General features: G+C 38.0%; 1 protein-coding gene across 3 annotated transcripts in view; it reads right to left on the bottom strand.

The window, feature by feature from the left end:
• The window catches only part of LOC100250628 (phosphatidylinositol 4-kinase beta 1), a 47,695-nt gene extending 22,852 nt beyond the window's left edge, over nucleotides 1–24,843 (bottom strand). For 2 of the 3 annotated variants that reach the window (XR_002029935.2, XM_010651077.3), the window contains exons 1-11: nucleotides 22,878–24,843; nucleotides 18,168–18,371; nucleotides 17,995–18,043; nucleotides 16,934–17,066; nucleotides 16,344–16,815; nucleotides 15,059–15,139; nucleotides 14,854–14,976; nucleotides 14,111–14,180; nucleotides 2,469–2,566; nucleotides 2,287–2,391; nucleotides 298–351 (exon numbers count right to left, since the gene is read on the bottom strand). Coding sequence is in view for 2 of the 3 variants with exons in the window: in XM_010651077.3 (XP_010649379.1) it covers nucleotides 298–351; nucleotides 2,287–2,391; nucleotides 2,469–2,566; nucleotides 14,111–14,180; nucleotides 14,854–14,976; nucleotides 15,059–15,139; nucleotides 16,344–16,815; nucleotides 16,934–17,066; nucleotides 17,995–18,043; nucleotides 18,168–18,371; nucleotides 22,878–24,323 (2,835 nt within the window). In the remaining variant the exon portion in view is untranslated. The remainder of the gene's footprint in view (nucleotides 1–297; nucleotides 352–2,286; nucleotides 2,392–2,468; nucleotides 2,567–14,110; nucleotides 14,181–14,853; nucleotides 14,977–15,058; nucleotides 15,140–16,343; nucleotides 16,816–16,933; nucleotides 17,067–17,994; nucleotides 18,044–18,167; nucleotides 18,372–22,877) is intronic. The other variant, XM_002274446.4, reaches the window with a different exon arrangement.
• Nucleotides 24,844–27,393: the final 2,550 nt, after the last annotated feature.

Here is a 27,393-nt window from a genome sequence, read left to right as displayed (position 1 = left end):
GTGCAAGGAGTTATCTTCAGTGCTTTGTTTGCACTAGCAAAGCAAATAAATTTTTGTTGGCTTTTCCAGAAGGTAAAAAGCTTTCCATGAGGTTAGGATACCCTTGGTAAGAAGCTTCGGAAAATTTACATCAACACATAAACTGCAAATACTGATATTAAACACCTCAACTGATATTTCAGACCATATTTGTGCTCATTCATATATATATATATGAGCCAGTGAATTATGCATATGGGTCCAGAATGTGTGAGCACATGCATGCATCTGGAAGAGGATGGTAAGAGATTATCATACCTGCAGAAGATAGCACACTAGAGAATATCCAGCCATACTTTCAACAAAGTTCCTCTGCAATGAAAAATCAGTTCCCAGAACCAAAAGGTAAAATCAAATCTCTAAAAGAATATAAATCAATCTTTTTTTCTTCCCTTAGGAAGTCTAAACAACTATAAAAATCAATCAGAATATGTGATTAGCAAGAACAATAACTTCAAGAATGCAGAAACAACCATGGTATACAGAAAAAATATATAGAACATCCAACCATGATGGAAAAAGGAAAAGGGCCCACCTAAAGGGACTTAGGACTTTTTTTTTTTTTTTTTTATCAGAAACAGAAAATACATTGATAATAATAAAGATGAAGAGAAGGGTGAGAGATCCTTCCCTCAAAGTACAAAACCTGATCAAAGTGAAAGTATACCCTCCACTGTTCTAGGAGAAATACTCATAAAAGCATGTAAAAAAAACTCTCAAAAATAAAAACCAAACTCTCTCAAAAGTTATCTACCCCTTTCTAATTACAACCGAAAGCCAACTAAGCAGAATAACACTAAGGGGAATTCCTCTAAAAGCGAGGGTACAAGAAGCCCAAAAAGAGGAGTAGCAATGAAAAAGATCCCATAACATCCCTTCCGTTCTACACTTTTCCTCAAAAATCCTAGTATGTCTCTCTCGCCACACAACCCACAATACAGTGATACATGCAACATGCCAAAGCATCTTGCCTCTAATTGAATTCCCCAAGCCTCTAAATGAAATAATCATCATATCTCCAATACTCTTTGGTAGAACCCAATCCAAATTAGTTACACTGAAGAGCTTATGCCAAAGCCCCAATGTTATTGGGCAATGTAGAAAAAGATGATCAATTGATTCTCGACTCTCTTTGCATAAAATGCATCAATGAGTACTAAATCCAGAAAAGATGGACTACTCTCCCTCAAATAATCCTTAAACCAAGAGAACAAGGAAGACCATGGGAAAAATTGTGTCCTAGCAAGCACAATAATTTCATTTCTATGCATTTACATAAGTTGCAAACCACCTTTGTAGCAGAAGATGAAACACAGAAACAACTTTAACTAAAATTCAAACAAGAGTTGCTAAATTGAGGAGAGTAGCTCACAAAACTGAATAGAATGGCCAATAGTTTGCTCAGAATTGAGCACAGGGGGAAATGCTGAAAAAGAACGAAGTCCACCTTTGCAGAGTTCAGCTCTTAAGTAGTTTGAAGACATAAAAATACCCATTCTTAGGAACAATTTATAGTTGATTTGGTGCATATTCCTGACTATCTTCTACCATGGCCTGTTAGATCCTTTCCTTTTACCTAAATTAAATTTTGCATTACTTATGTATCACAAATCATTAGTTCCATTTGCAAGTCTTTCTTAATAAAAATGATATTATAAATAAGTAGGCTATTTGCTAATGTGCTTTACATTTTTTTCCCCATGAAAAAAATATGACAATTTATATGGAAGTAGAAGCATGTTGCATATGAGGTTGACACCTACCCAAGGGACAGAGTTGGGTTCCCCTTCCTGTTAATCTAGCTAAAGCGCGCCAATCATGTGCCAAGGACACGCCGCTGTGCCCAAACCTGCATGCCTTCCAACTCCATCCACTAAGCCAAGACTTTCTAACCCAACCCCCACACCCTACCCTCCCCTTAAGCAGAAGAAAAAAGGGAGATATAGTAATTTTATAATATTTAACTCACTTTCCTAGGAATAAATTCCACACCCCTGTAATCTCTCACGCTGATATTTGAGAATTAACTCAAGGTTAGGCAAGGAGATTTAAGGTGGCACAACCCTGCCTCCAGTAATAGTAATAATAATAATAATAATAATAATAATAATAAAAACAACAACAGCAACAATAATAATAATAATAAGATTTTTCTCAAAAGTATAAATAGTTCCAATAATACATGGGGACAAGGATGCATGGCTCCCACACAAACTGAAGGCTAACTACTTTTCTGTTGTCAAGTACCTGGGCAAGCTTAAAGCTTGGAGAATTTTCTTGATACTTGGCTATGAAAAAATCACGTAAACTTGTGATGTTAGGAAATCTACTTTTGAGAGCATGAAGTGAGGCCTACAAAAATAAACATCAAAGAGATCAAAAATCTTCTCACAGTAAATTCATTTAAAACCATCAAGTAAGAAAATTACTGTATCTGGAATGGTTTCAATGAGAGCTGTGTAGGAAGAAGTAACAAGGACTTCGTAAGGGCGCAGCCAGAGAGGAAGACCAGCTTCTTGGAATATATCTGGCATTATCAACCAATGATCAAAAAGTTTCAACCAGCAATTAAACAGAATGAGAAAGAAGACCACTCAACATTCTTAAAATAAATCAGTTAGGACATTGTAGTCAAATTTGGTTTAGTTTGCCATCCATCTTTCTTATTTACCAGTTGCAAATGTATGATGAAGAAAACTTTGGATGGCACAACAGAAAAAATTGAGTAAAATTTTGTATTTGTTTGTTCACAAGGAAGATCACATTACACTAAATCATAATGACTGAATTATCCAACAAAAAAGATCTTCAAAATGCTATAACACAAATAGCTAAAAAAACACTCAACATCAAGGATGGAGAATATAAATCCTGTAAAATTCTCAAGTTAGATTATCATTGTTCTGTCTGTGAACAGAAAACAAGCCCAATGCATTGAAAACCACTCATGATTATTTTTTTTTGATAAGTAAAGGATATTCAATCAAAAGGCAAAACGCCACAAAGTATACAGGGGGTATACAAGGCAGCTAAAGCCTCAAAAAACAACAAAAAAAACACCTCCCTTTAAGTGGAAGCTATCCACTCTAGGAAGCCTATAAGGGAGAACGCCTCCTCACCTACATACAGTTAGTTTGGCCCAACTCCACAAATTTCAAACAAAAAAATTCTTTTGACTTCTGAATGTTCACCACCCCCCTCCCCCCCCTAAAAGCTAATCTATTCCTCTCCTTCCACACCGTCCAAAAAATACACAACGGAATGGAATCCCAAATCTTTTTCCTTTTCTTTCCCACAAACGAACCCCTCCAACTAACTAAAACCTCCTTTACAGTTACTAGGAAAACCCATTTCACGTCAACTAAACCAAACACTATATCCCATAGAGCTCTAACCACTGTACAGTGTATAAGGATATGATTTACACTTTCTTCCTCACAACCACACAAGAAGCAGCGATTTGGAAGTTGTAGTCCTCTTCTTTGAAGTCTATCCAAAGTCAGCACCCTCCCCCACGTCGCCTCCCACGCAAAAAAAAAGCAACTTTAGTTGGCACCCTTGTCACCCAAATGCTTCTTGAAGGAAAGCCTGTATCATCATACCTCACCAGCAAATTATACGCTTCCTTGACCCTGAATTGCCCACTTCTTCCTTTTCTCCACAGGACTGAATCTTCTTCCCAAGAGGGTTTGTGACCCCTCAATATCTGAAGAAAATCCCCAACCATCTCCAATTCCCAATCATTGAAATCCCTCAAAAAATTTAGATTCCAATTTCCTTGACCCGAATTTTGATCCCACATATCCTCAACCGTTGAGTTCCTTTGAATCGCCATGCCAAAGAGATGAGGAAAACAATGGGACAACGTTGTCTCTGAACACCACACATCTGTCCAAAATCTGATCGTGTTGCCCTTCCCTACTTTGAAGATCATGTTATTCCAGCACCACTCTGATTCTTTCCAAATCTCCTTCCAAACCCCTACTCCCACCGCCCCCATAGCCTTCTTTAGCCTATTAGTTTACAATTGATAAAAGGGATGGGGTTTGTTTATACATTGGTGCTTGAATGAGGTAAATACACAGAAATTGACCACAGTACCAGTTCAACTGGAATCCCCACCCAAAGGTGAGTGAGTAAATTGATTTTTTCCAAACCTTAAGGTATCAATTTTGGTGAATGGGACTCTCATTGGCTTTTTCCAAACCTTTAGAGCTTTGAGGCAAGGAGATCCATTCTCTCGTTATTTATTCTTGTGATGAAGGCTTTGAGTTGGTTTATGTCTAGAGAAGTAGATGAGGATTTCAATAGGTTTTAGGGTGGAGGCCATAAGGAGCAAGGAGGTAAAGATTCCATACTTTCTTTTTTTCTGATGCTTCTCTTTTGTTTTGTAAGGCTGATCGCCTTCAGTTAATGCACATTAGATAGGTTTTATTGTTCTTTGAAGCAGTTTCTAATTTAAACATTAATTCAGACAAAAGCGAGCTTAATCCAGTTAGGAGGGTGGAATAGGTGGATTTATTGATCTCTCACATGGGATGCAAAGTAGGCAACAATTTTGTTATTTATTTTATGAGCGGTTATAATTTAGTGATGGATTTTTATCAGAGTTAGGATTTTTTTTATAGGTAAATAGTAATATATTAAAACAAGGCACTCCAAAAAAGTTTCCCAAAATACACACAAAGTATACAAAGGATGTCTAAAAGCGCCTCAAAAAAGAGTAGGGAACCAACAAAAACAGCACCGCCTTAAACAAAGCCCAACCAATCTATAAAATCAACAACAGAAGAAAGGTCGGCAACTAAAAACCCCTTAGCCCACACCCAAAGATTGCAAAGGAAATAAAATTCACACCCTTGTACCAAATGACCCTCATCTTCAAACGCCCTAGCGTTTCTTTCCTTCCACACTATCCAGAATAGGCACAAAGGAGCAACAAGCCACACTTTTTTTATCTTCTTACCCACAAAAAAAACCATGCCAACCTAACATCTCTCTAACTAATAATGGAAGCACCCACAACACCCCAAACAGAGAAAACAACTAGTACCTAAGCTGCATTGATCTTGATCTTCACCATGAAGTTTCCTCTCTTATGGGTAGTGGCTGTTTTGTGGAAAAAACTTCTATTTATGTCTCCCTCCCTCAACCATAACTCCCTAGATTTTTGCCTCCAAGAGGTTTTTCCCATCACCACCCACTTCTTATACTCCTCCGTAGCCTGTTTTATGAGATTCTGCTCTTCTTCGGATAAAGCCCTATTCCCTTCTACAGAATCCCAAAACACCACCTGGTTCAAGGCTCCCTCCTTTCTAGCAGTGGCATTCCTAACACTTCCCTATTCCAAGTCTTCAAAATAACCTTAAGTACTTTCAATTTTTCAGACAGGATGAAACTAAAGAACCCTCCAAAATGGAGACCTAACCACCAAGTTCTTAGCAAATCCTTAAAACCATTCTTCTTTAGCCACATATTATCATTAGAATTAGTTTTCTATAAGAGTCAGGATAGCCTATCAATATATAGGCCTAGTGAAGTTAAACACTTTGGAATTCAATTAATAATATTTATAATTCTTTTAGAAATTTTCTCTTCTACTTTTATTTTTCTGCTCTATATTCTTTGCACCACTATCCTACATCCACTTGAGATTACTGCTCAACTCTTCTTCTACTTAGGCTTTGGTAAAGAGACATTTAAGACCAAACTAACTTCTTGGGAAACATAGTTCTTGTCTAAGGCTGGTAAATTTACCTTGTTAAAGGGCACACTTTTTCTACTCTCACTATTTACTTTTTATCAAGTCTTGTCATCCATAAGAAGGTGTGGTATATGTTTTTTTTTTCGATAAGTAAACACATATATTAGCAAAAGGCAAAGCGCCGCATAGCATACAGGGAGTATACGAGGCGACGAAGACCTCACAACAAAAAAACCAAAAGGACCAAAAAACCCACCGACCCTTAACTGGAGGCTATCCACTCCAAGAAACCTATAAGGGAACGAGGCTCCGCACCATTATACAATTTTGCCCACCCCCACATATTACAAACAAAAGAATTCTTAACTTTCTGTATAGATAACTCCCCCCCGAATGCTAATCTATTCCTCTCCTTCCAAACCGTCCAAAAAATAAATAACGGTATGGATCTCCAAATTTTCTCCCTTTTTTTACCCACAAAAGAACCCTTCCAGCTGAGAACCGCCTCCTTTACAGTTTCTGGAAAGACCCACTAGGCTCCAAACAGACTAAGAACAATCCCCCACAACACACTAGCCAATGTACAATGAATAAGAAGATGATTAACGTTTTCCTCATCACTACCACATAAGTAACAACGATTAGGAAACTGTCATCCTCTCTTTTGAAGCCTATCAAGAGTAAGAACCCTCCCCCAAGTAGCTTCCCACGCAAAAAACGCTAGCTTGGAAGGAACGTTCTCCACCCAAATGCCCTTTTTAGGAAACAAAGGGATACTATGGCTGATCATCAACCCATACGCTTCTTTAACGCCAAACTTCCCATTTTTTCCTCCCTTCCATAAGGCCAAGTCCTCCTCCAAGGTAATTCTTTGACTCCTTAGGATTTGAAGCAATTCATCTACCATGTTCAGCTCCCAATCATTGAAGCCTCTAATAAACCTTAGGTTCCAACCTCCTTGGCCAGAATTCTGGTCCCATATATCCCCCACAGTGGCACTCCTTTGGGCAGCCACATTGAAGAGTTGAGGGAACCTCCGGGCCAGCTCCACATCCCCACACCAAGGGTCCTTCCAAAACCTGATTTTGGTGCCTTTTCCTACCTTAAAAATCATATTATCCCAACACCAATCAGCTTCTTTCAGAATCTCCTTCCAAACCCTAACACCAAACGCCCCATTTGCCTTTTTAGTCCTCCACCCAAATTCCTCTTGCCCATATTTTGCCACAAGAACACGTTTCCACATCTCCTCCTTGGCACGAGCAAATCTCCACACCCATTTTCCAAGTAGAGCTTTGTTCAAAGGGACTAACTTCCTCAAACCAAGCCCCCCCTTCTCCTTACCCACACACACCCTCTCCCAATTGACTAGGTGGGCTTTTCTTTCCGTACTTATCCCTCCCCACAAGAAATCTCTTTGCAACTTTTCTAGTCTTCTTGCCACTATCCTAGGCATACGGAAGAGGGACAGCTGATATAATGGCATGCTAGCCAAAGTACTCTTTATGAGTGTGATTCTACCACCCTTGGAGGTGTATTGCAGCTTCCAAAGGGCTAATTTCCACCTCATCCTTTCTTCCACCCCATCCCACACACAAACAGCTTTATTAGGCGCACCCAGAGGCAGCCCCAGGTAAGTTGATGGCAGCTGACCTACCTTGCATCCCAACTCCACAGCCATCTCAAGGATCTCATCCACCTCCCCTACTGGAATAATTTCGCTTTTAGCCAGATTAATCCTCAACCCTGAAACGGCTTCAAACCAACATAAAATCTAGCTCAAATAGGTCATGTCATCTTTCTTAACCTCACAGAAAACTATAGCATCGTCCGCAAAGAGAAGGTGGGAAATATTAACAGCCTGCCCCCTACCCCTCCGGATTCTGCACCCGGAGATGCAGCCCCCTTCCACAGCCCTCCAAATAAGGGCACTCAGCACCTCCATTCTCATGATAAACAGATATGGGGATAGAAGGTCGCCTTGCCGAAGCCCCTTAGAGCTAGAAAAGAACCCAGCTGGCTCCCCATTTACTAACACTGAGAATTTAGCAGTTGAGATGCAGCTCCATATCCACTCCACTTAGCCCCAAATCCCATTTTTTGCATAACCCTCATCAAAAACTGCCAATTAACACTGTTGTACGCCTTTTCAATATCTAAGTTGCAGATCAGACCTTTCTCTTCTTTTTTTTTCCATGAGTCAATCACCTCATTTGCGATTAGAGACGCATCCAAAATCTGCCTACCCATGACAAAGGCATTCTGATCTGAAGAAACCACTCTACCAATCACGTTTTTAATCCTATTGGCCAGCACCTTGGCCAAAAGTTTATACAGCCCACCCAAGAGACTGATAGGCCTGAAGTCCCCCAGCTCCTCCGCCCCTCCTTTTTTTGGGATAAGAACCAAAAACGTGGTATTGAGGCTCTTGAGAAAAACATTTTGCTCATGGAATTCCTTGAACATCTCCAAAACCTCCTCCTTCACAAACTCCCAGCAGAATTGCCAAAAGGCCCCCGTGAAGCCATTCGGACCTGGAGCCTTGTCCCCATTTATGTCCATTAGGGTCGAATGGACCTCCTCTTCCATGAAGGGAAGCTCCAAGATGTCCGCTTCTTGTTGGCTAATCTGATTCAAATTTAACCCCCCTATATCTACCTTCCACTTCGAGTCTTCTGTTAGTAACCGTTGAAAAGCATATACTATTCCGGTCCTTACTTCTTGCTCCTCTGACAGCCAGACCCCATTTATTTTTATTCTTTCCATGGTATGCCTCCTTCGGTGCGCGTTTGCCATTCGATGAAAATACCCCGTACTTCTATCCCCTTCTCTCAGCCAAAGCTCCCTTGAGAGCTGTCTCCAGTGTATCTCCTCCAACTTAACCCACTTAGCATAACCTTCTTTTGCTTCTTTTTTGCTGGAAAATTCCTCCTCTGTCAGACTCTTCTCGCTTTCCACTTGGTCCCAATAGTCCACTTGTTGTAAAGTAGCCAATTTATTACTCTCCAAGTTCCCAAACACCTCCCTGTTCCATACTTTTAAGTTCTGTTTAATCGCCTTCAGTTTTGTAGCCAGCTTATAGCTAACCCTTCCACTAACCGACATCCCCTGCCACCAACTCCGCATAAGGTCTTTAAACCCTTCCACTTTCAGCCACATGTTCTCGAACCTGAAAGGTGAAGGACCTCTTCTTTTGCCACCCCCCTCGATTAGAATTGGAAAATGATCCGATATAGGCCGAGATAATCTCTTCTGGGTCACATTGTTGAACTGATCAAGCCAGTTGGGAGAAACCATAAATCTATCCAACCTGACCCAGGCTTGATTATGAAGCCCCCCACTCCAAGTAAAAGAGCCACCTTGAAGGGGAAGGTCAATAAGCTCAAGGTCATCCATAACCTGAGCAAACCTCCTCATAGCTGAGGTAACCCTCCCTTGCCTGCTTCTTTCCCCTTGAGATAGAATAACATTAAAGTCTCCCCCTACACACCAAGGTTCTCCCCAAAGACCTCTGATTGCTCCAAATTCATCCCAAAGACACTCCCTATCCTCTTTGGTGAAAGGGCCATAAACACCCGTGAACACCCAGACTACCCCATTTTCCACAGTTCTGAATTTACAGGAAATTGAGAATTGGCCCTCCTCCCACTCCAGCATTTCCAAGGACCTTTTGTCCCAACAAATCAGCACACCTCCAGCTGCTCCAACAGCTTCAAGAGTTCTCCAATCTAAAAATCTCCCCACCCCTAAACTTTTCACCACCCCTTCAGTCATTAACTGTATTTTTGTCTCCTGGATACAAAACAAGTCCACCTTCTGTTTTCTAACCACAGACTTAATAATCCTTCTTTTATTAATGTCATTTGCACCCCTCACATTCCAACTCAACAGTTTAAGATTCATTAAACAAACAATAATTGGCCCCCTCTATTTTTTAGATGATTATTCTTCTTGGCATTCCCCTTATATTTGACTGAACATTCCAACCTTTTGAGCTCTCTCTCAAATTTTGATTTCTCCAATAACCCTTTGCTATGTATCATTTCCCGTCTTTTTCTAATTTTGGACAAAAAGTCCAGTATCTCCCTCTCCAGGCCTTCTATTGAAAATCCCAAAAGCTTGCTAAACTTAGCCAAACTACTTTCCTCCCAATTAGTCTCCTTCTCGCTCCTTAGATCTTGGGACCCAGTCCGAGCTGGAGTCCATTCCGGGTTTTGAACCTCTAAAACATCACAATTGACCTCAATCAGGTCCCAGCAGCCCTCTCTACTCGCTGTAGCCCCCCCTGTAGCTGCGAGCTCCATCTTGTTTTCTTTCTGGAGGCTCGCCCTTATTTCCCCAGAGTGGTCGCAAAACTCCCTCTCCGAAGTCCGACCAAAAAGAGTAGAAGAAGAAAAAGAGGATTCCACAACCCTTAAGTTTGAAATAGACCCATACCTTAAGGCTTCATCCACAATCACCCTCTCTGCCATTGAGCTCTGGAGAGCCGGCTGCTGCTTCCCACTAACCTCCTTCTCACAACACTTAATGAATTCCATTTCCAACTTAAGGCCCAGATCGTCTTCATTGCCTGTGCCAATGATTTGGGCCTGCGAGTGGCCCAGACAGCCCCCAACCATAATAGCGGGCCCATGAGACAAGAGCTCCAACCCTTCGGAGGCCCGTCCCTTAGCCGGCCCACGCTCTATCCCTGTTACAGCCAACTCAGCCCCCCTAGAAGGAGGCGGGCCTTGCTTAGTTGGCCCAGAGTCCCGCTTCAAGCCCACAGGGCCAATACCCGGGCCAGACGCACTCGACCCATCGCCCGCGAAGCCAGAACTCTGCCGGGTCACCCGCCCGAGTTGAGCCCAGTTTTCAAACTCGCCCCTACCCTCCCCTCCCACATGCTCTCCCGTCACGTCCTCTCACCGACGCTGTTCCTTGGGTCCAGCGCTCGGCATTTCTCCCACACGCCATCCCGCGCGTGAGTCACCACCACCCCTGACCTCCTCTCTCTGCCGCCCAAACCCATCTCGGCCATCCCCCTGTTTTTTCCTCAATGCCGGCGAAATCTCCCACCACAAAGACAAGGCATGTACCTCCCCCTCCACCCCGATCTCCATCGAACTCAGCAAGACCCCTCCATTCAACTTTACCAGGACCCTTGCCCATTCCAAATCCTCCTTCCTTTCCGTTAGAGGATCGATGCCTAAGAACCCACCGCACGCTTCCCCCACTCTCCACAGAATCGACGGCACCCACAGCGAGATTGGAAGGCCCAAAATCCTCACCCAAGCTTCTTTCCTATCTTCACCCTCTAAAGAACATCCAAACTTCGGGCTCCACATCTCCAATCCCAGTTGAGTCCCTCCCACTGATCTCACCCCCAAGGCTAAAACCCTCTTGGCTTCTTCCAGAGTCTCGAATTCCAAAAGGGCACAACCCTTACCCAGTCTAGCCAAGCCTAATTTACCTTTCAAACCCCACGCTCTTGCCACTGACCACCCCAATCTCGCTAAGTCCTCTTCTCGTGCTGATCTAGGGTTCCATTTTCCTATCAGGCATTGCTTCAATCTGCTCACCTTGTTCCTTATTTCCTCCTCCTTTGTCTCCACTCTGACCCTTGTGGTATCCCTGAACTCCGGGCCCTTGACCACTTCCACGTACGACCTGCCTGAACCCCTTACTCCTTGATCCATTTCCTTTTCCTCGAGCCAAAGTCCTACCTTCCGTAAGGACTCCACCATAGAAACCTATCCTCCCTTTTCCCCCTTCCCTTTTGGTATACAGATACCAAATCTCCTCTTCTCCATGTCTGTCACCCCTAGACGGATGAAGCTCCCGGCCCTGTTGGCCTCTCTCACCAGAGAATAGTTCCTCCCTTTTTCCTTCCAGCCCTTCTCCCATCTTCCTTCTTTCCCATCCCTCATGCACTGAGTCAACCCTTCTATGAACAGCCCCACACTCGCCGACCCCAGACGGACCCAAGACACTAACTCTCCCTTGCTTTCCGAGATAATAACATGGCTCTTACCATTTCTCTCCTCAGCTTCTACTTCGAACACCTTCGATTCCACCACGAATCTACTTCCCTTCCTCTTCCCACGATTCTCCGCCCGGCTTTCCCCTTCCTCGCCTTCGCTCGCCTGTTCACCCTCGCTCTCTCTCATCTCTCCCCTTTATGACTTGAACGACTATATCTCCCATCAAGAAGGTGTGGTATATGTTAAGAAAATTTAAAGGGAGGTGCTATAGGGAGTAGGGCATACTAAAAAGAGGATATCCATATGGCGAGGTAGTTAACTATTTATCTGAAAAAGCTGTGAGGGGGGCTTGGAAGTTTTAAGGTGCTCAAAAACGCTTTGGTAGAGAAGTGGTTGTGGAGGTTCACAACAAATAATAACATTTTTTTCCCAGACTGCAAGGTGGTTATGGTGGAGTCATTCTTTGGTTTCTTGACTCTTTTCAAGGTGATAGGTGGTTATGACAACAAATTGATTTAGAAGGTTCCACAAGTCTTTGTCATCCAGTGAGTCTTTTTTCTAAAAAATATTTAGATGTCAAGGGGTCACTCCAAAGTGATTTTTTGTCTAGGAGGCAACATGGATGTTATGTTGTCAATTTTAAGTTAGAATTTGGGTCCACAATGTATACCATGCTCCAATACAAACCCTAGGCCAAACCAACCACCCCCCTAACGCTTCACTCCCTCTTTCATATGTAGCTTGAAAACTACAAATGGGAGGCATAGACAATAGACAAATCATAAATTGAAGCTCACAAAGATATAAATATATGAGAGAAAAGCTTGAACCTGAAACATACAGTTAACTAGAGAGGTAATACCATGTAGAGTCACCAATTTTTCTAAAAACTTAAATTATTAGGATTTGGGCCCATGATGTATCATACTCCAACATTGGGAAAAGATTCTCTTGGATTAAAGTTTGATAATAGGCCAAAGTTTCGTTGAAAGGTGTTGCCTTTGCAAATAAGACGTAAAATCATATGTGCATATCCACATCCATTGCAAGTGGACTTCCGATTTGTGGTCCTTCATGCTTTCCCTGTCCAAAGTATCCCTTATGATCAATTGTTTATTATAAAAAGGTTAAGGGCGGATCAGGATACAAGAACCTTTTGGCACTCAACAAGGCTTTACTCAATAAGAGATTGTGTGGAAGTTCTCTATTGAGCGGAATAATTTGTAGAGTAGATTTATTTGTGGTATGTTTGGGATAGAAGAGTGGCTAAGGAAAGTAAGAAGACTTGTGGGATGAACCTTTGGGAAGCTATTAATAGAGGTTAGGGTTACCTTCCACCCAAGAATGAGTAGTTTAATAGATCATGGATCTAAGACTAGTTCTAGCATGATCTCCACTTTCACAAATCTTCTAAGAAAGGCCATTCTCTAGAATTGTGAAAATTGTGAAAATTGAGTTTTAACAATCTTTTTTTAAATATTCCAAATGGAAAACAGATTAGCTTTCATAGGATAAACCCACGTCACTCTTGAACAATAATCAATAAAAGCAAATAAGCAAATCAAAGGAAGGAAGTAATGGGAGCAGGTCCCCAGGGGAAAAGGTGTCCCAAACCAAAAGGAGGGCTATCTCCCAATTAGCTTCTAGAGACTCAACCTTTGTTCTTTGGTTTTTTTGCCAAGATGATCTACAATTTGCAAAGTTGAAGTACAACGAAAGATACAAGGATTAAGGAGCAACCAAACCCTATTATCATTCATAAGCATAATGATAAGAAACTAATATGAGTAGATCACTAAGAATGGTTTTTTTTTTTTTTTTTCATTTGCTAGCATCTAAACTTCAGAATGGGAATCGTATTTTTAAAAATTAATTCTTGAGTTTAGTGGATACAAGATTTTCATTCTAGTGTTCGACAAAAGTTTAGAAATTGAAATTCCAATCAAACTTTATTTCCATCATATTGATTAGGTATCTGGAAATTAATATAAATTTACATCACAACCTTCCAAGAACTATTTATAAAAATTTGATCTAATTATAAATAGAGTAGTCCACGCTTTATCTTAATTCACTAGGAATGTGAATAAAAGAAAATGCAAAGGTCCTTCATAGGTACAAGTTTTTCCCAAATTTGAAAGGCTCCCATATCCAAGGAAATAAAAACTTCCCAAGGTATATGCACCCAAAAATGGTAATCATATACAAGATATGCATTTTTTCGTAATCTTACATTCTTACGTACGCTATACATTTTTTGTTTAAGATACTCATGAACCAAACACATTCTTAAGGTCAAGAGCCTCTTGCCCATTTTTGGACACAAAAAAGAAAAAGGGGGGAAAATAGCTATTTGCCCCGAAAACCCAAATAAAACTATGCATACATGTACCAAACTACCTACCATAGAAATGAGAAATAAGTTGCACGGCAAGATGCTCCTGCCTACAATCATCTCCACTCTTCACGATAACCTATGCAATAAGTAAGAAAGCAAAAAAGGCATGTCAATTCCAAAATCAATATGAGATATAGGTAAACCATAGAAACAAGTTTCTTCCCTCACATCCAATGAATATAAAATTGTTACACATGAATCTACCAGTTATATCACTATGTTTGTGGTAGGTTGACAAAACCCATTCAATTACCCAGCAGACATTAGATCACTAAATCATAAGAAAACCAATACTATGATAGGGTGGGGTTGGATGAGGGCAAGTAAACAAATGCAGAACTTACAGAACGAAGAGAGGGATAGTTTTGTGGCAAGATGCTTGTATAGCTGTAATTTGGGTTGTGTGGAGGGAAAGAAATGCGATGATTTTTTAGGATAAAGCAAGGAATTCAGAGAATCTTTGGGATTCTATTCATTTCCTTGCTTCTCTTTGGGCTTTTTGTTCCAAGGTTTTTAAGGGGACTCCCCTTATTGTGTTACAACTTGATTGGCTAGCAGCGTGTAATTCCTTTGGGTTTGTCTAGTCTAGAGAGTTTGTTCGGTTTTACTTTGTATTTTCTTGTTTTCGTATTCTTGTTGTTTAGTTTTCTTTGGTGGAAGGATTTCTCATCCTTCTCTTGTACTTCTTTTTTCTTTTAATATATTCCTTTGTCGTTTCCTATCAAAAAAAAAAAAAAAAAAGAACTTACAGAACGCAAGTCCCAACCAGGTAACTTTCCATACACTGAAGCTTTGCAAATCCTCTCTTTCTTTACCTCCCAAAGTTCACCAGATAGAGCATCACTGGCTTTGGGAACACCACCATTTGTAACCTGCTAGGGATAAAATCAATCTTTTAGATACAGCATTTAACACTACACAACAAAACACAAAAGATTTTCAGAAAACACCCACCTTTGGTTGTGTGTCTGATGAATCTTGGCCGGCACCTTTCAAGGGGAGTCCAGGTGGAGCTTCTCCTTTTGCAGCAGCCGCCTGCAGAAATGTCAATTAAATTAAAGAAAATAACAATGAAAATAATAGGAACTAAAAGTGTTGCATGAAATATGCTACCCATCACAAGCACATATCTCTAGAAACATGCTTGGGACGAAGAAAAAAATTGAAATGGCAAGTCATGAAGAAGAAAGCAAATGCACTGGAAAATCAGATACTAAGGAAAACAAGTGGACTTCAAACAAAGCACCATGTCTAGAAATGTAGAACAAGTGAACACCAAAAACTCCCAACTTGCATGACACAGAGCAACTATCAAACTCTTAGTACGTAAATCAAAATTTCTTCCACCAGATAATGATTAATAAAATGGGTGCAAATAAATACACCAAACAAAAGGTAAACAATTCTTCTTTTTTCCCCCCACCAGGTAGCATTATTTTTCCCCTCTTGACATTTGAATCTTGAACCTTTCACGCCCCATTTCAACCCTTTGCCGCTTGAGTCAAGTATCATGGGCATACAAGGGATAAACAATGTGGACCTACAAAAGAATCTAGCTTCCAAAACCATGTGGAAACACTTCTATGACATTTATAAATAAACAAACACATATGAGATATGAGTCTAAATCCAATCATAATCATATAGATAGAGAAAAAATTCAGGTAAAACATATCTTCATGAAACCTGCGTCCAGACATCTAGTGAATCACCATCCAAGGCAAAACCCAAGAAACAAAGCAAACTGAAAACCCAGTGGATTAGAAGATCCAGTTCTTAATAACAGATAATCACAATCATCATGTCAACCTTAATTGCAAATGTCAAACCTGGACTTTGAATTAAGAAGTAACTGCCACAACCCAACATCTAAAATTAAAAAAACAAAACAAATACTTCTCCATGCTATCATATGCAAATTATCAAGATTTTTTTTTTTCTTACCAGCTAAAATGATTTGGTCTTTTTCGATCTCTCCAGATCTAAGTAGTTGTTTAGTATAATTTGCCCATCTCTAACATAATATGATTTAATGAAGAGGGAAAATGAAACAAAAACAAACTTATGTTCTGGAAGTAACATGTCATACAAACATACTTCTGATATACATATATATATAGAAATGTTTTCAACTTAACCACCCATAACCATAAGAAGCAAGCATAAACTCGACATTATATAGTGAAGAACAAAGGCAATAACAACATAACTAATAAAAAGCATCCATTCAAAGGCCCACCTTTACTTCCTCTATAGCTATTGTACTTGGAACACGCCGATGCTCTTTCCTACGGGGTGGCTCTTGATCCTCTATGTCTTCCATGCTAACCCCAGGATCTGCAGTCAGCACAACCCTCACCCATTCCAAATCATTATTATTTTCTTCTCTTGAAGCAGAGCGACGACTACCCCGACGAACACCAGGATCCAAATCAAGTGATCCCATGTTCTTTGACTGGCCAAATGGTCGATTCTCCACAGAAAGACTCACCTGAACAAATTTTACTTTTGCTTCCCATAAATGAGCCATTGCCTGATCAATTGCCTGAGAAGTGGATCTCGAAATCCTATCATTACTATTTCGATATACTTCTTGTGTAGTCCACAAAGGATATGCCCAAGGAGGTGGCTTTCGCAATAGTGCATCTCCATTTGCTAAAGGAATCCCCCCTCTAGAAAGCTTTTGAGCGCTGGATGCATCCTTTGTGTTACTAAGAAAACCACCAACACATATTAGTTTGGGTCAATTCACAAGGGCCTCTTACAATAATCATAAAGATAGGAGAATGTTTTGCACCATCTATATAGATCACATAATTCCATGTTTACCTTGGCATTTCACCTTTCAAAACTTCAACACAGATAAGATAAGGTGCCTTTTCCCTAGAGTTCAAAAGGACCGCTTCATCTTCGGGTATATGAACCACGCGATACATACCCTTCCCCATTGGAAAGCACACTCCTAAAGCAACATTAAATGAGAGGATGGATTCAATTTCATAGAATAAAAAACAATTAAAAGAACTCATCCAGCTCAAAAAAACATTAAACAGCAAAGAACTAGGATTAGTGCAGGGTAACCATCTATCACTAAAAGCACAAAATGAAATTTAGAATAATTAGTGAATACTTTAACTTTCTTGATACTTTTAAATTTCAATATTTTTCAAGCTCTAAGGTAAGGCAAAATAAAACAATGAGCATATAAATTACTTAAAAAGATCATTGAGCTCAGAAAAATTTATGCATCTCAATTTATTGACCCAAATTATGTACCAAAAAGAGTTTTTAACCTAAATTGAAATTGTCAGCTCTCTACACCATGAACCTTGCAATAAATCATAGGATTACAAATTGAAACCATAATATCAAAAAGAGGAACTAATATAATGCACTTATCCCCATAACTAAGTAGAATATCCCAAAAATAAAAAATAAAAACAGAGTGTATAGAGTGCTTTAGTTAAAAGACATTTGGCATTTGGGATAGGGTTTGTGTGCATAAGTACACGTGCATGCATGTGCCTATATATGTATGTGTGCGTGTGTGTGCATGTGTGTGTGTGTGTGTGTGTGTGTGTGTGTGCGTGTGTGTGTGTGTGTGCGTGTGTGTGTGCGCGCGTGTGTGTGAGAGAGAGAGAGAGAGAGAGAGATTTTCGTATAGTTCTTTATTCTTTTTAACTCATTTACTTCATTTTCTTACTTCGTTACTACTTTGTAACAATCTAAAGGGAACATCTACGCAACAACCACTACTTTCAAATGCATTATCAACTTTTTGGAAGCTAATATAGTAAAATATTATGAACTTAATTACAATTATAAAAAAAAAGAATCAAATGTATCTATAACCATTCCTCAAACCAAGTCAACCACATCTAAAGAAGTACCTCCACTATTTTGAGCATCAGCAATATGTGCATTGATCTCCCCAAGTGACTAGAAACACAGGAATCATAAATTCAGAAAATTGGTTAGAAAAATATTCAAGAACACACACACGCATATATATGAATGAACATAAAGCAAGTTGGCTGAATAATGTAATATTAGAATAGACAACCTCATGAAGAGCACTCTTGCGATCTTCAATGGGAAAAATATCCACTAAGCCATATGACGTATCACACAATGATTGCACAAAGTCTAAGGACTCATGATAAGTCCCCTTGCGAAAAGATGCATCATTATTAGGAAGTGGAGGCCTGGCATTCAATTGTTCATTCCGTTGCCTTGGTGAGCCAGGACGCTTCTGCCAAATTAGAAGCTTAAATGAATCAAGTTAAGGCAAAATCAGTCATGTTGATATAGAAAACTCTTACCAAAGGGGTCTCAAATAGTATTCATACATGAAATCAATTACAGACTGATAACTCCCCTGATTCAACTAGTCTTCCACAAAATGGACTAGCTGACTGGGAAGGTGCAACATGATAAAAATCACTTCTGAATAACTTAATAATTTTTCCATATATTCCTTACTTTAATTACATTTTAAATTTTACATGCGACCTATATAAGAACTTTCTGATTTTATTATTGACTTTTACTTAATTGGATGATAGCACTGAATGATTTTGTTATTTTATGTTTGCTTTGCAGAGGTCAGGTCTTCCAGAATAGGTTTCTTCACTGTATTGATTGCTACCAAGGGAGCTCCTTCTTTCCTACACTTCACATCTCTACCACATCATATTTTTTTTCATGAATGGAATGTTAGCAACTGCCACCCTAAAATCCTAGCCAAAATGAGAATGTGAGGCATTTGTAGGGAGCATTGTGACATTATTTATAGAACTCAATTATCAATGTTTTCAGTAAAAGAAGTGGCTTCCTTAAAGCTCAATTATCAAAAAGAATCTGACTTTTTCACTTCATTTAAAGAACTACATTACCAGTCTTTTAGGAATATTAAAAGAGGAGAAACGCAACAAAAAAGTACACATCCTTCAAAAGATAAAGAAAAGAAATTCCCAACAAGATGAGAAACATAAGAGCACAAATAATAAGAAAAGGGGAAACTAAGACCCCAAAAAGAACATCTCAATTGGCATCTGAACGGCTGAAGCATGGTGGCCCTTTCCGGAACCCACTTCATATCTCTTTTTATTTTAATCAAAAACAGACAAATATATTAAATAAGAATAGAAAACATGACAAGGATGAGAAATCCTCCTCATGAAATACAGACATGATAAAAAAGAGCTAAGTAAATCTCCTCTATACAAGGGGATAAACAAAACATACAAAAGTCTATACAAGTGTGACAACTCCTGGTCCTATAGACCCTGCCCTAAGGGATGCAAATCGACAACCAACTACTTCATATCTCTAACAAGCAAAACATAAAAGTTGAAGATTTCACAAATGAAGTCACTATACCAACAGGTCAAGTGCCTAGCCCCTCAACTAATCGATAACAATCAAAGGAATCTCCCTCAATCAAAACGTCATAAAATCCCATAGAGTGGTGTCACAATTATTCCAAAAGTGCCACAACTTGTCTTTGATTGGACCCATATAAGCCCAGATTATGCTCCCTCCACGATTTTAAATTATGCTCCCATACCCAACTAACCTAAAGTGCCCAAAGCACCTCTATCAAAGTTAAGCTTGAGCATTCCCAAAGGAGGAGAGAGAGAGAGAGAGTGATCAAAGTTTTTATAGGCGCTCTTCAGACACACATCCAGGAGCGCTTCAATGAGAGGTTGTTGCCAAACACGTTGAGGTGTAAGAAAAAGAACATCAACCCTAAAATGCCTTCAACTTAGTAACACATGGTTGAGGCACACCTCATGCACGCTTTTCATACCTTATGGGTGACGCGTAAGCCTCAACAAAATTGCTGATGTGCCCAGAAAAATAAAAATAAAAATTGATCGAGAGAGAAAAGAGAATATCCTCATTATTTCGATCTGCTTTTGTTCTCATTGGGGTCGCCACTTTTCTATTTCTCAAGTTGTAGATTTTCTCTCTTTGCTTTTCTCTCGTTTCTCTGGTTTCTCCACTCATCTCTCTCATTTTCTTTCTATAGTTTTGTTTCTCCCTCTCATCATCTCTATCATTTCTTTGTTTTGTCTTTTTTATTCTTTGATTTGTGTGGAAAGTCAAACCAACATCAACCCCATCACATGGCCTTTCAATGCATCTAAATAATTATTTTCTATTTGCTATTTCCAATGGCTGAATTTCCTTTTTTTTCCCTTTTTTATAGTTAAATTTATTGAAAGGAAAATTTTTTCCTTTCCTTTAAATCATTATCAAATCTATAAGAATATTATAATGGAAATAGAAATACATGTCACTCACTCTATTAACTATTATTATTTTCTTTTCTTATTTTATAGTTACATTTTATTTCAATACTCAATTATATGATTTAATTATTTTTTCCAAATAAAAATAATTACATACTACAATTATTATTATTTTTTAATTTATGTTATGGAATTATTAACATGGTTTTTATGAAAAATAAATTTATAATGAAATTTATTATTTATTTAATTTTATTTTATAGATTTAAAACTATGAAAATTAGAGGCCTAAAAGGCTTACGCCTCACCACATGGGCACTAAAACGCTTCACCTTACACTTTCGCCTTTAAAAACCTCTCTCTCTCTCTCTCTCTCTCCCTATATATATATATATATATAACTAAAAAGGGTTAAATATACACTTTACCCCCTCAACCTTTGACATGTTTTACACTTTGTCCCCCCATATTCAAAACTCAACACTTTACTCCCTAAACTTGTTAAAAAAAATAATACTTTGCCCCCAAACTTTGAAAAAAACCAATGAGCAACTTATTAAATAAAGAAACAAGGCTGAAATGCAAAGAAAAAAACATGTTGTCCAAATTTGAAGTTGTCACATTTTGCAGTTGTGTACGAAAATCATAAATAGTCATGTGAACATCTCTCTAGAATCAAAAATCAAAACAAGTGGTTGGTTGGAGGTCAAGAGTGGTAAGAGAGCCCTATGGGATTGGAGTTTGAAAAGGGATAGGGAAGCAATGGGAGCCTTTTAACATGAAGATTTCCTTCAGGATGGGTAATGGGAGTAGCTTGAAGTTTTGGAAAGACAAATGGTGTAGTAAGCAACTCTTATGTAAGATTTTCTCTTCCTTGTTTGCCCTTTCTGATTCAAAGGAGGCATGAGTATCTGATTTTTGGGAGCAAAGTGGGGAAGGAGAATCTTGGAACTTTCATTTTGTTAGAAACCTGAATGATTGGCAATTGGTTGTTATGAAGAGGTTCCTTTCAAAGCTCCAAGGTCAAATAGTGAAGGAGGAGGAGGATAGAGTAGTGTGGAAGAGAGATAGCAAAGGGGTCTTCTCTGTAAAAAGGTTTTATTCTTTGTTGGAGACAGATTCTACCATTCTTTTCCTTTAAGGATTATTTGGAGCTCGTGGATTCCTATGAAAGTGAGCTTCTTTACTTGGAAGGCTTGTTAGGGAAAAGTTTTGACTTTGGATCAATTTCAAAGAAGAGGATGGAAGTTGGCTAATAGGTGTGCCTTATGTAAAAAGGAGATGGATTCCATTGATCATATCCTCCTTCATTGCGGCAAGGCGAGAATTTTATGGCAGTTGGTGTTCTCCATTTTTGGTGTACGGTGGGTTTTATCTAAGTCAATTAGGGAGACTCTCCTAGGGTGGCATCACTCTTTTGTAGATAAAAGACGTATTAAGGCTTGGAGAGTCACTCCTCCTTGTATTTTCTAGACAATATGGAGGGAAAGAAATAGGAGATTCTTTAATCGTGTAGAAGTGTCTGATCAGAGACTAAAGAATTTGTTCCTTTAAGAGGGGTGAGTCAGATATGTGTTTTTTGATCATGTTGAACATATCTCCTCTAGTTTCACCAAAAAGGACTAGGGGTATGGCACTAAATGCTTCATAGTTGTCCAAGTTAGGAGGTGGACTCATATAGCCCATCATGGGCTTGAGTACATATTAGTGGCAAGCTTGGTGTACTCCATAACCAAGTATATAAAATGATTCTCGAGTCTTGATTTGGCAACTAGAGTTAGAAGCTTAAGAAAGTAAGATTGGCTCAAACACTATGAACCTTAACTTGGCAATACTAATAGGGGAGAAGGGACAACTTACTAGGAAGTATTGTGTCACAATATTTTCCACCAAAAAGGTCAACTAGTTGTACATGTGGCCTTATATTATTGGTTCATGTAAATGTGATGTCATTTCATTGATCCTTGATTTTTTTAGCTTGCTTAGCTCTTATCCAAAAAAATTTCTATATAGAAGACTCTTAAGGGGTCACCATTTGAAAGGATTTTGGATTTCTTTAAATATTTTTTCTCTTTTGAAAGACAAACAAAAAAATATATAATAAATAGCACCATCAAAAAAAGGGGGCACACCTTATGCATACATGGAGTAATTTAGCATCTCAAAGAAAATAAAAAATAATTGAAATATCCGAATAGTCACTGATTTTAAATTATACAGGAAAGTATTAGATGATATAATTGTGTATCTCTCCCAAAAAAGAATTTACAAAATTGAGTATTTATGTTATTATAATGCAAGGTTCCACATTTGCAAGATAATTACAGTTACCTTTCCAATAAAACTGAACACTACGTGCTTTTCCCAATGAATTAAGTAATAGCCCAGCAACGAACAAAAAATAAAAAAATAAAAAAATGAAAAAAGAGAAAGAAGACCATGCACAGCTAAATGACATTATGGCCATATTTTCAGTAAAGATCAACTACCATTCAAAATATTAATTGTGTACTGACCTCTTTGTTTCTCTTCGAGCCATACAGCTCTGAATCTTCCACAGAACGATCCCGGTCTCTGAACAGCTTGCGAAAAAAGTTCTCTGTCCCCGGACTGCTTTCAAACAAACCACCACCATTGCTGTTTTCATTAGCTAGGGAAACTTTAGCATCTTCAGGATGCACACGGAACAATTTACGAAACAAAGAAAAGTCTGAAGGATCCTCTTCCTCACCATTTGCATTCCCCTTCTCTTCATCTTCAGTTCTATCATTCCCATCTTTCTTATCCTCAAATTTCTCCTTAAAAAATTTTCTAAAAAACCCTTCCTTTTCATCATCTTCAGCAGATCTAGAACCAATTTTTTCTTCAGAATTCACCCTGTCTTCCTCATCATTTTTATCATTGCCATCCTTCTTGTCTTCAAATTTCTCCTTAAAAAATTTTCTAAAGAACCCTTCTTTTTCATCATCTTCGCCAGATTTTGAACCACCTCTTTCTTCAGAATTCACCCTATATTCCTCATCATTTCTATCATTCCCATCCTTCTTGTCCTCAAATTTCTCCTTAAAAAACTTCTTGAAAAAACCTTCTTTTTCTTCATCTTCTACTGACTTTGAAAGAGATTTATCCTCCGAATCACTCTTGCTGTCACGAAATAACCTCTTGAAAAACCCTTCAGAGCTCGATGTCAGCTCCTCATCTTCATCCTTACTATCTCTCAGAAGCCTCTTGAAGAACCCATCCTTCTCTAATTCTTCATCATCCTTCTCTACAGACTTCCTAAAAAGCAACGCATCTCTTACTTTTGGACCAGGAATAAATTTCTTGAATATCGTGTTCTCATCAGGTGACTTACAACCCTCATCCTGCAAACTGTTTCCCAATGAAGGTGAGAAGGATATAGAACGGTGGGTAGGAGGTGACGATGTTAAAGACAAAAACCGCTGTTTTGATGAAAGTATCCTATTAAGTACTAGACTCTTGCTCCCAGGGCTGGTTTGTGCATTAAGAGGTCGAACCAGGGGAGGCCACTCACCCATCAAAGTTGCTGCAATCTGACACTTCTCTTGAATTCTACTAATCCCATCATTGTCATCGGAGTCTTCAAGCTCTGCCATCAAAAACCAATGCACCTTCAGTGCTATCTGAAGTGACTTGGAGCACATATCGATGACAAACTTATCCAAAGATGGGCTTGGCTTGTGAACCAACATGTAACAAATTTGGAATAGGTAGCTCTCGATGCCCGAGAGCGGAAGTGTGTACATTCTATTACAGAGGTAGTCTCGAACCCCCGGGTGATCATGTTTGTACAAATAGCTAACAGCAATCCACTCACAGAAAAAAGACGAGTCAAAAAATCGAATGAGCCACCCATTCTCACCAGTCTCGCTGGTCAGATTGGTTCTCGTAATCTCACGAGGTGACTCATCCACGCGATTCAATCCCAAAAGCCGCACCATTGTCAATCTACCATCATAAACCCTAATCACCACTCAATCAAATCCAAAAACCCTAATTTCTTCGGAATTCAAACACGTTTTCCCTCAATTCCAAGCCCTAACAACTCCAATCCAATCCACAAACCCTAACAACTTCCCCATGCACTCCCCTCCAATATAAACCCAACCACAAGCCCTAAATACCCACAGTATGTCACCAGAACCCCCAATTTTAGATTCACATGAAACAGAAAACAAAAACCCGCTATCTGTTTGGCATCCCGGAAAATGGAGAGGAAAACAGAAGAACAACTAGAAACGATGGCAAACCTTTCTCGAGAAAGTTGCAATTTTCGGAAAATAAGAAATGAAATGAGAGATTCAATGTGTCTTACGCAGAAATGAAGAGGCTACCAAGCGAAGATCGTTTGAATCTTCAAAACGACGTCGTTGGCCTCGTCGTTATTGTTGTTGCTGTTGTTCCCAAGAGCAGAACGAAGTTGGGAAAAATTATGATTACATTAATAAATGTCCGAAATTTTGAATACTTCTAACCTGCGCCGGGAGTGAGGTGTTCGTTTATGTTTTTTATTTTTTATTTTTTTTTTAATTTCCCTTCCCTCCAAGTCCAAGCAAGCGTGACTTTTGGGAGATACGTAATTCACGGCACTCCATATGATAGAGAAATCTAATGGTGAGCAAAAAAGGAATTTATGCCTTTCCAAAATTGGGGGAAAGGAAAAGAACATTCATAGAAATATGTAGTTGGGAAATGCTTGAAATTAAAAAATATGAATGATTTTTCAACTATATTCTTTATCTTTATAAACAATTAAATATGTTTAACAATCTCATTTATTTTTTTGCTTTTAAAAACAAATAAGACATATATTTGATTATAGGCTTTCTCTTTTCTATTCTTAAAAACAAAATATGTAAACATTTTCAAAAGATTTATTTTGAAAAGATAATAGTTTCTAAAAAAAAATTGGGGTATTAAAAAAATTATTTCCTCGCATTTAAAAAAAATTTAAAGTAATTTTTAAGAATATAAGATAATTCCATACTCTTTGTGTAAGAATTCCAACATTTTATATACAATTTACTACTATTTTCTAAATTTAAAAAAATGGATAGTGTATTTAAACAAGACATATAATAAAAAGTAAAAATAAAAAAGATGTACAAACTCAATTTACCAATTAACTATAAAATGTTTATGAATAATAACTCTAAGTACACCCAAAGTTATACACAAGAAAAAAAAAATACTAAGTTTGGAAGATAGAGGGTATGAGGTAACTTAGTTTTAGTTGTAATCTCACATTTTTGTAACTTTTCCTAGATTTTAATTTTAAAAAACTTTTAGGTTATATTTGGTTCCCGAAAAATACTAAGCAAAGAAAAAAAATGTGAAGAAAAATTATTTTTTTCATGTTTGGTTCTCCTATAAAAAAAAATATAAAAAAAAATCAAATATAATTAAAACTAATTAAAAACTTATGTATTTTTAAATTATTTAATCTTTATATTAATGAGTTAAAATAAATAAAATGAGTTTGAAGTAACAAAAAAATAATGTATTAACTTTTAGTCTTTTTTTTTATTTTTCTTCATTTTTTCTTTCCTTTTACTTTTCCTTTGTGTTTTATTTTCCTAACATTTTCCCTCAAATTTTATGGGAACCAAACATAGCCTTAGTCCTTTAATTTAATTTTCAGTCTTTCAGTTTCAATTTGCAAATTTATATTGTTGGTTCTTTTCTTAAATTTCAGCATGGTTAGGTAATTTTTAACACTTTAAGGGATGAAATGTGGGGAGGTTTTTTATATCCCAGTTTTACTCACCATTGGTTTATTTGTGCATGATTTAAAAGAATCTAGTTTCTAGCCGTGGTTGCAATGACTAAAACAACCATGGGAATGAAATATATGTTGACTAGTTATGAGGGTCGTAAATCAAGCAACTTTAGGAGCGCACTTAGATTTAATTTTTATGATTATGGAAGTTACTCATAGGTTGGCTCTCATGAAAAGGAACTCATTTAAACCATCTAGTTGCAAGGATCCAAAAGGTAGTAATCAAAGTGAGTTGCCTTATTTTGAGGTTGTTACAAGTGATAGTGGTCTTCAATCGAGCTCAAATTTCTTGGTAACACATTATTTAAGTAATAGTTAGATTATTTATTCATATGTGTACATAAAAATATTTTGATAAATATGCAAGGTTGCACAATAACTTACAAATAGTCTTTCTTGATTAATTTAATAGGTTTATTAGTTTAATTAATTGGAGTCCAATAAGGTTAATTAATTAATCATGACTTAATGAGTTAGACTAAGTGACTTAAGCCTAAAGTAACTCAATTACTTAAACCCACAAATAAGTCTATATTAACCCCTTTAAGGATTTATGCTCAAAGTTCTATTATTTAGTTTTATAAAGAGATGAACCTTAGCCTCCATTCCCTTAGAGGTGATTCCGTCATCTTCACGTACCAGAATTTAGGAAAAATATCCATCAAGCGAAAGATCGTGATCTATTCGAGATCCACACAATTGTCTTCATCGATCGGAATTGATTCAAGAACATATAGATCAAAGGTAAAGTTAATCATAGATTTAATATCTCGAGGATAGTTTTGCATACATTTTAACAAGCTAAAGTTTAGAATGGAGCAATCTAGACATTCCAACATGCTTCACCTATGGGAATGTGTGAAATAGCTAAGAAGTTCCTTGTTACAATTAGTTGATAAATTAATTTGTTAGGTAGGAATATTTCTAATAAATATATATCTCATATGTGGGAATGAGTTTTACACTCAATTATAAGTAAGCATTTGAGTATTTGGAAGAGCACGATACAAAAATCTTCTACAAGAATATTCTTATGATTGATGCATGATTAAAATTGATCGAAAACAAAAAGTTTATACAATTTTATAAAACAATTTTCAATTTTCAATTTTCTTTTGTTATTTAGCTATTTTTACTTCAAGCTCAAACTTTCATAAAATGAATTATATCCAAATCATTTATTGCTTAGAATGGTCATGAAATGCTAGGGCACATTTTATTTATATATCATT

This window comes from Vitis vinifera, chromosome 4, assembly GCF_030704535.1.
Source record: "Vitis vinifera cultivar Pinot Noir 40024 chromosome 4, ASM3070453v1".
In the NCBI taxonomy this organism is placed as follows: Eukaryota; Viridiplantae; Streptophyta; class Magnoliopsida; order Vitales; family Vitaceae; genus Vitis; species Vitis vinifera.
The sequence above is the reverse complement of the archived record's forward strand: the minus strand, read 5'-3'. Positions and strand labels throughout refer to the sequence as shown.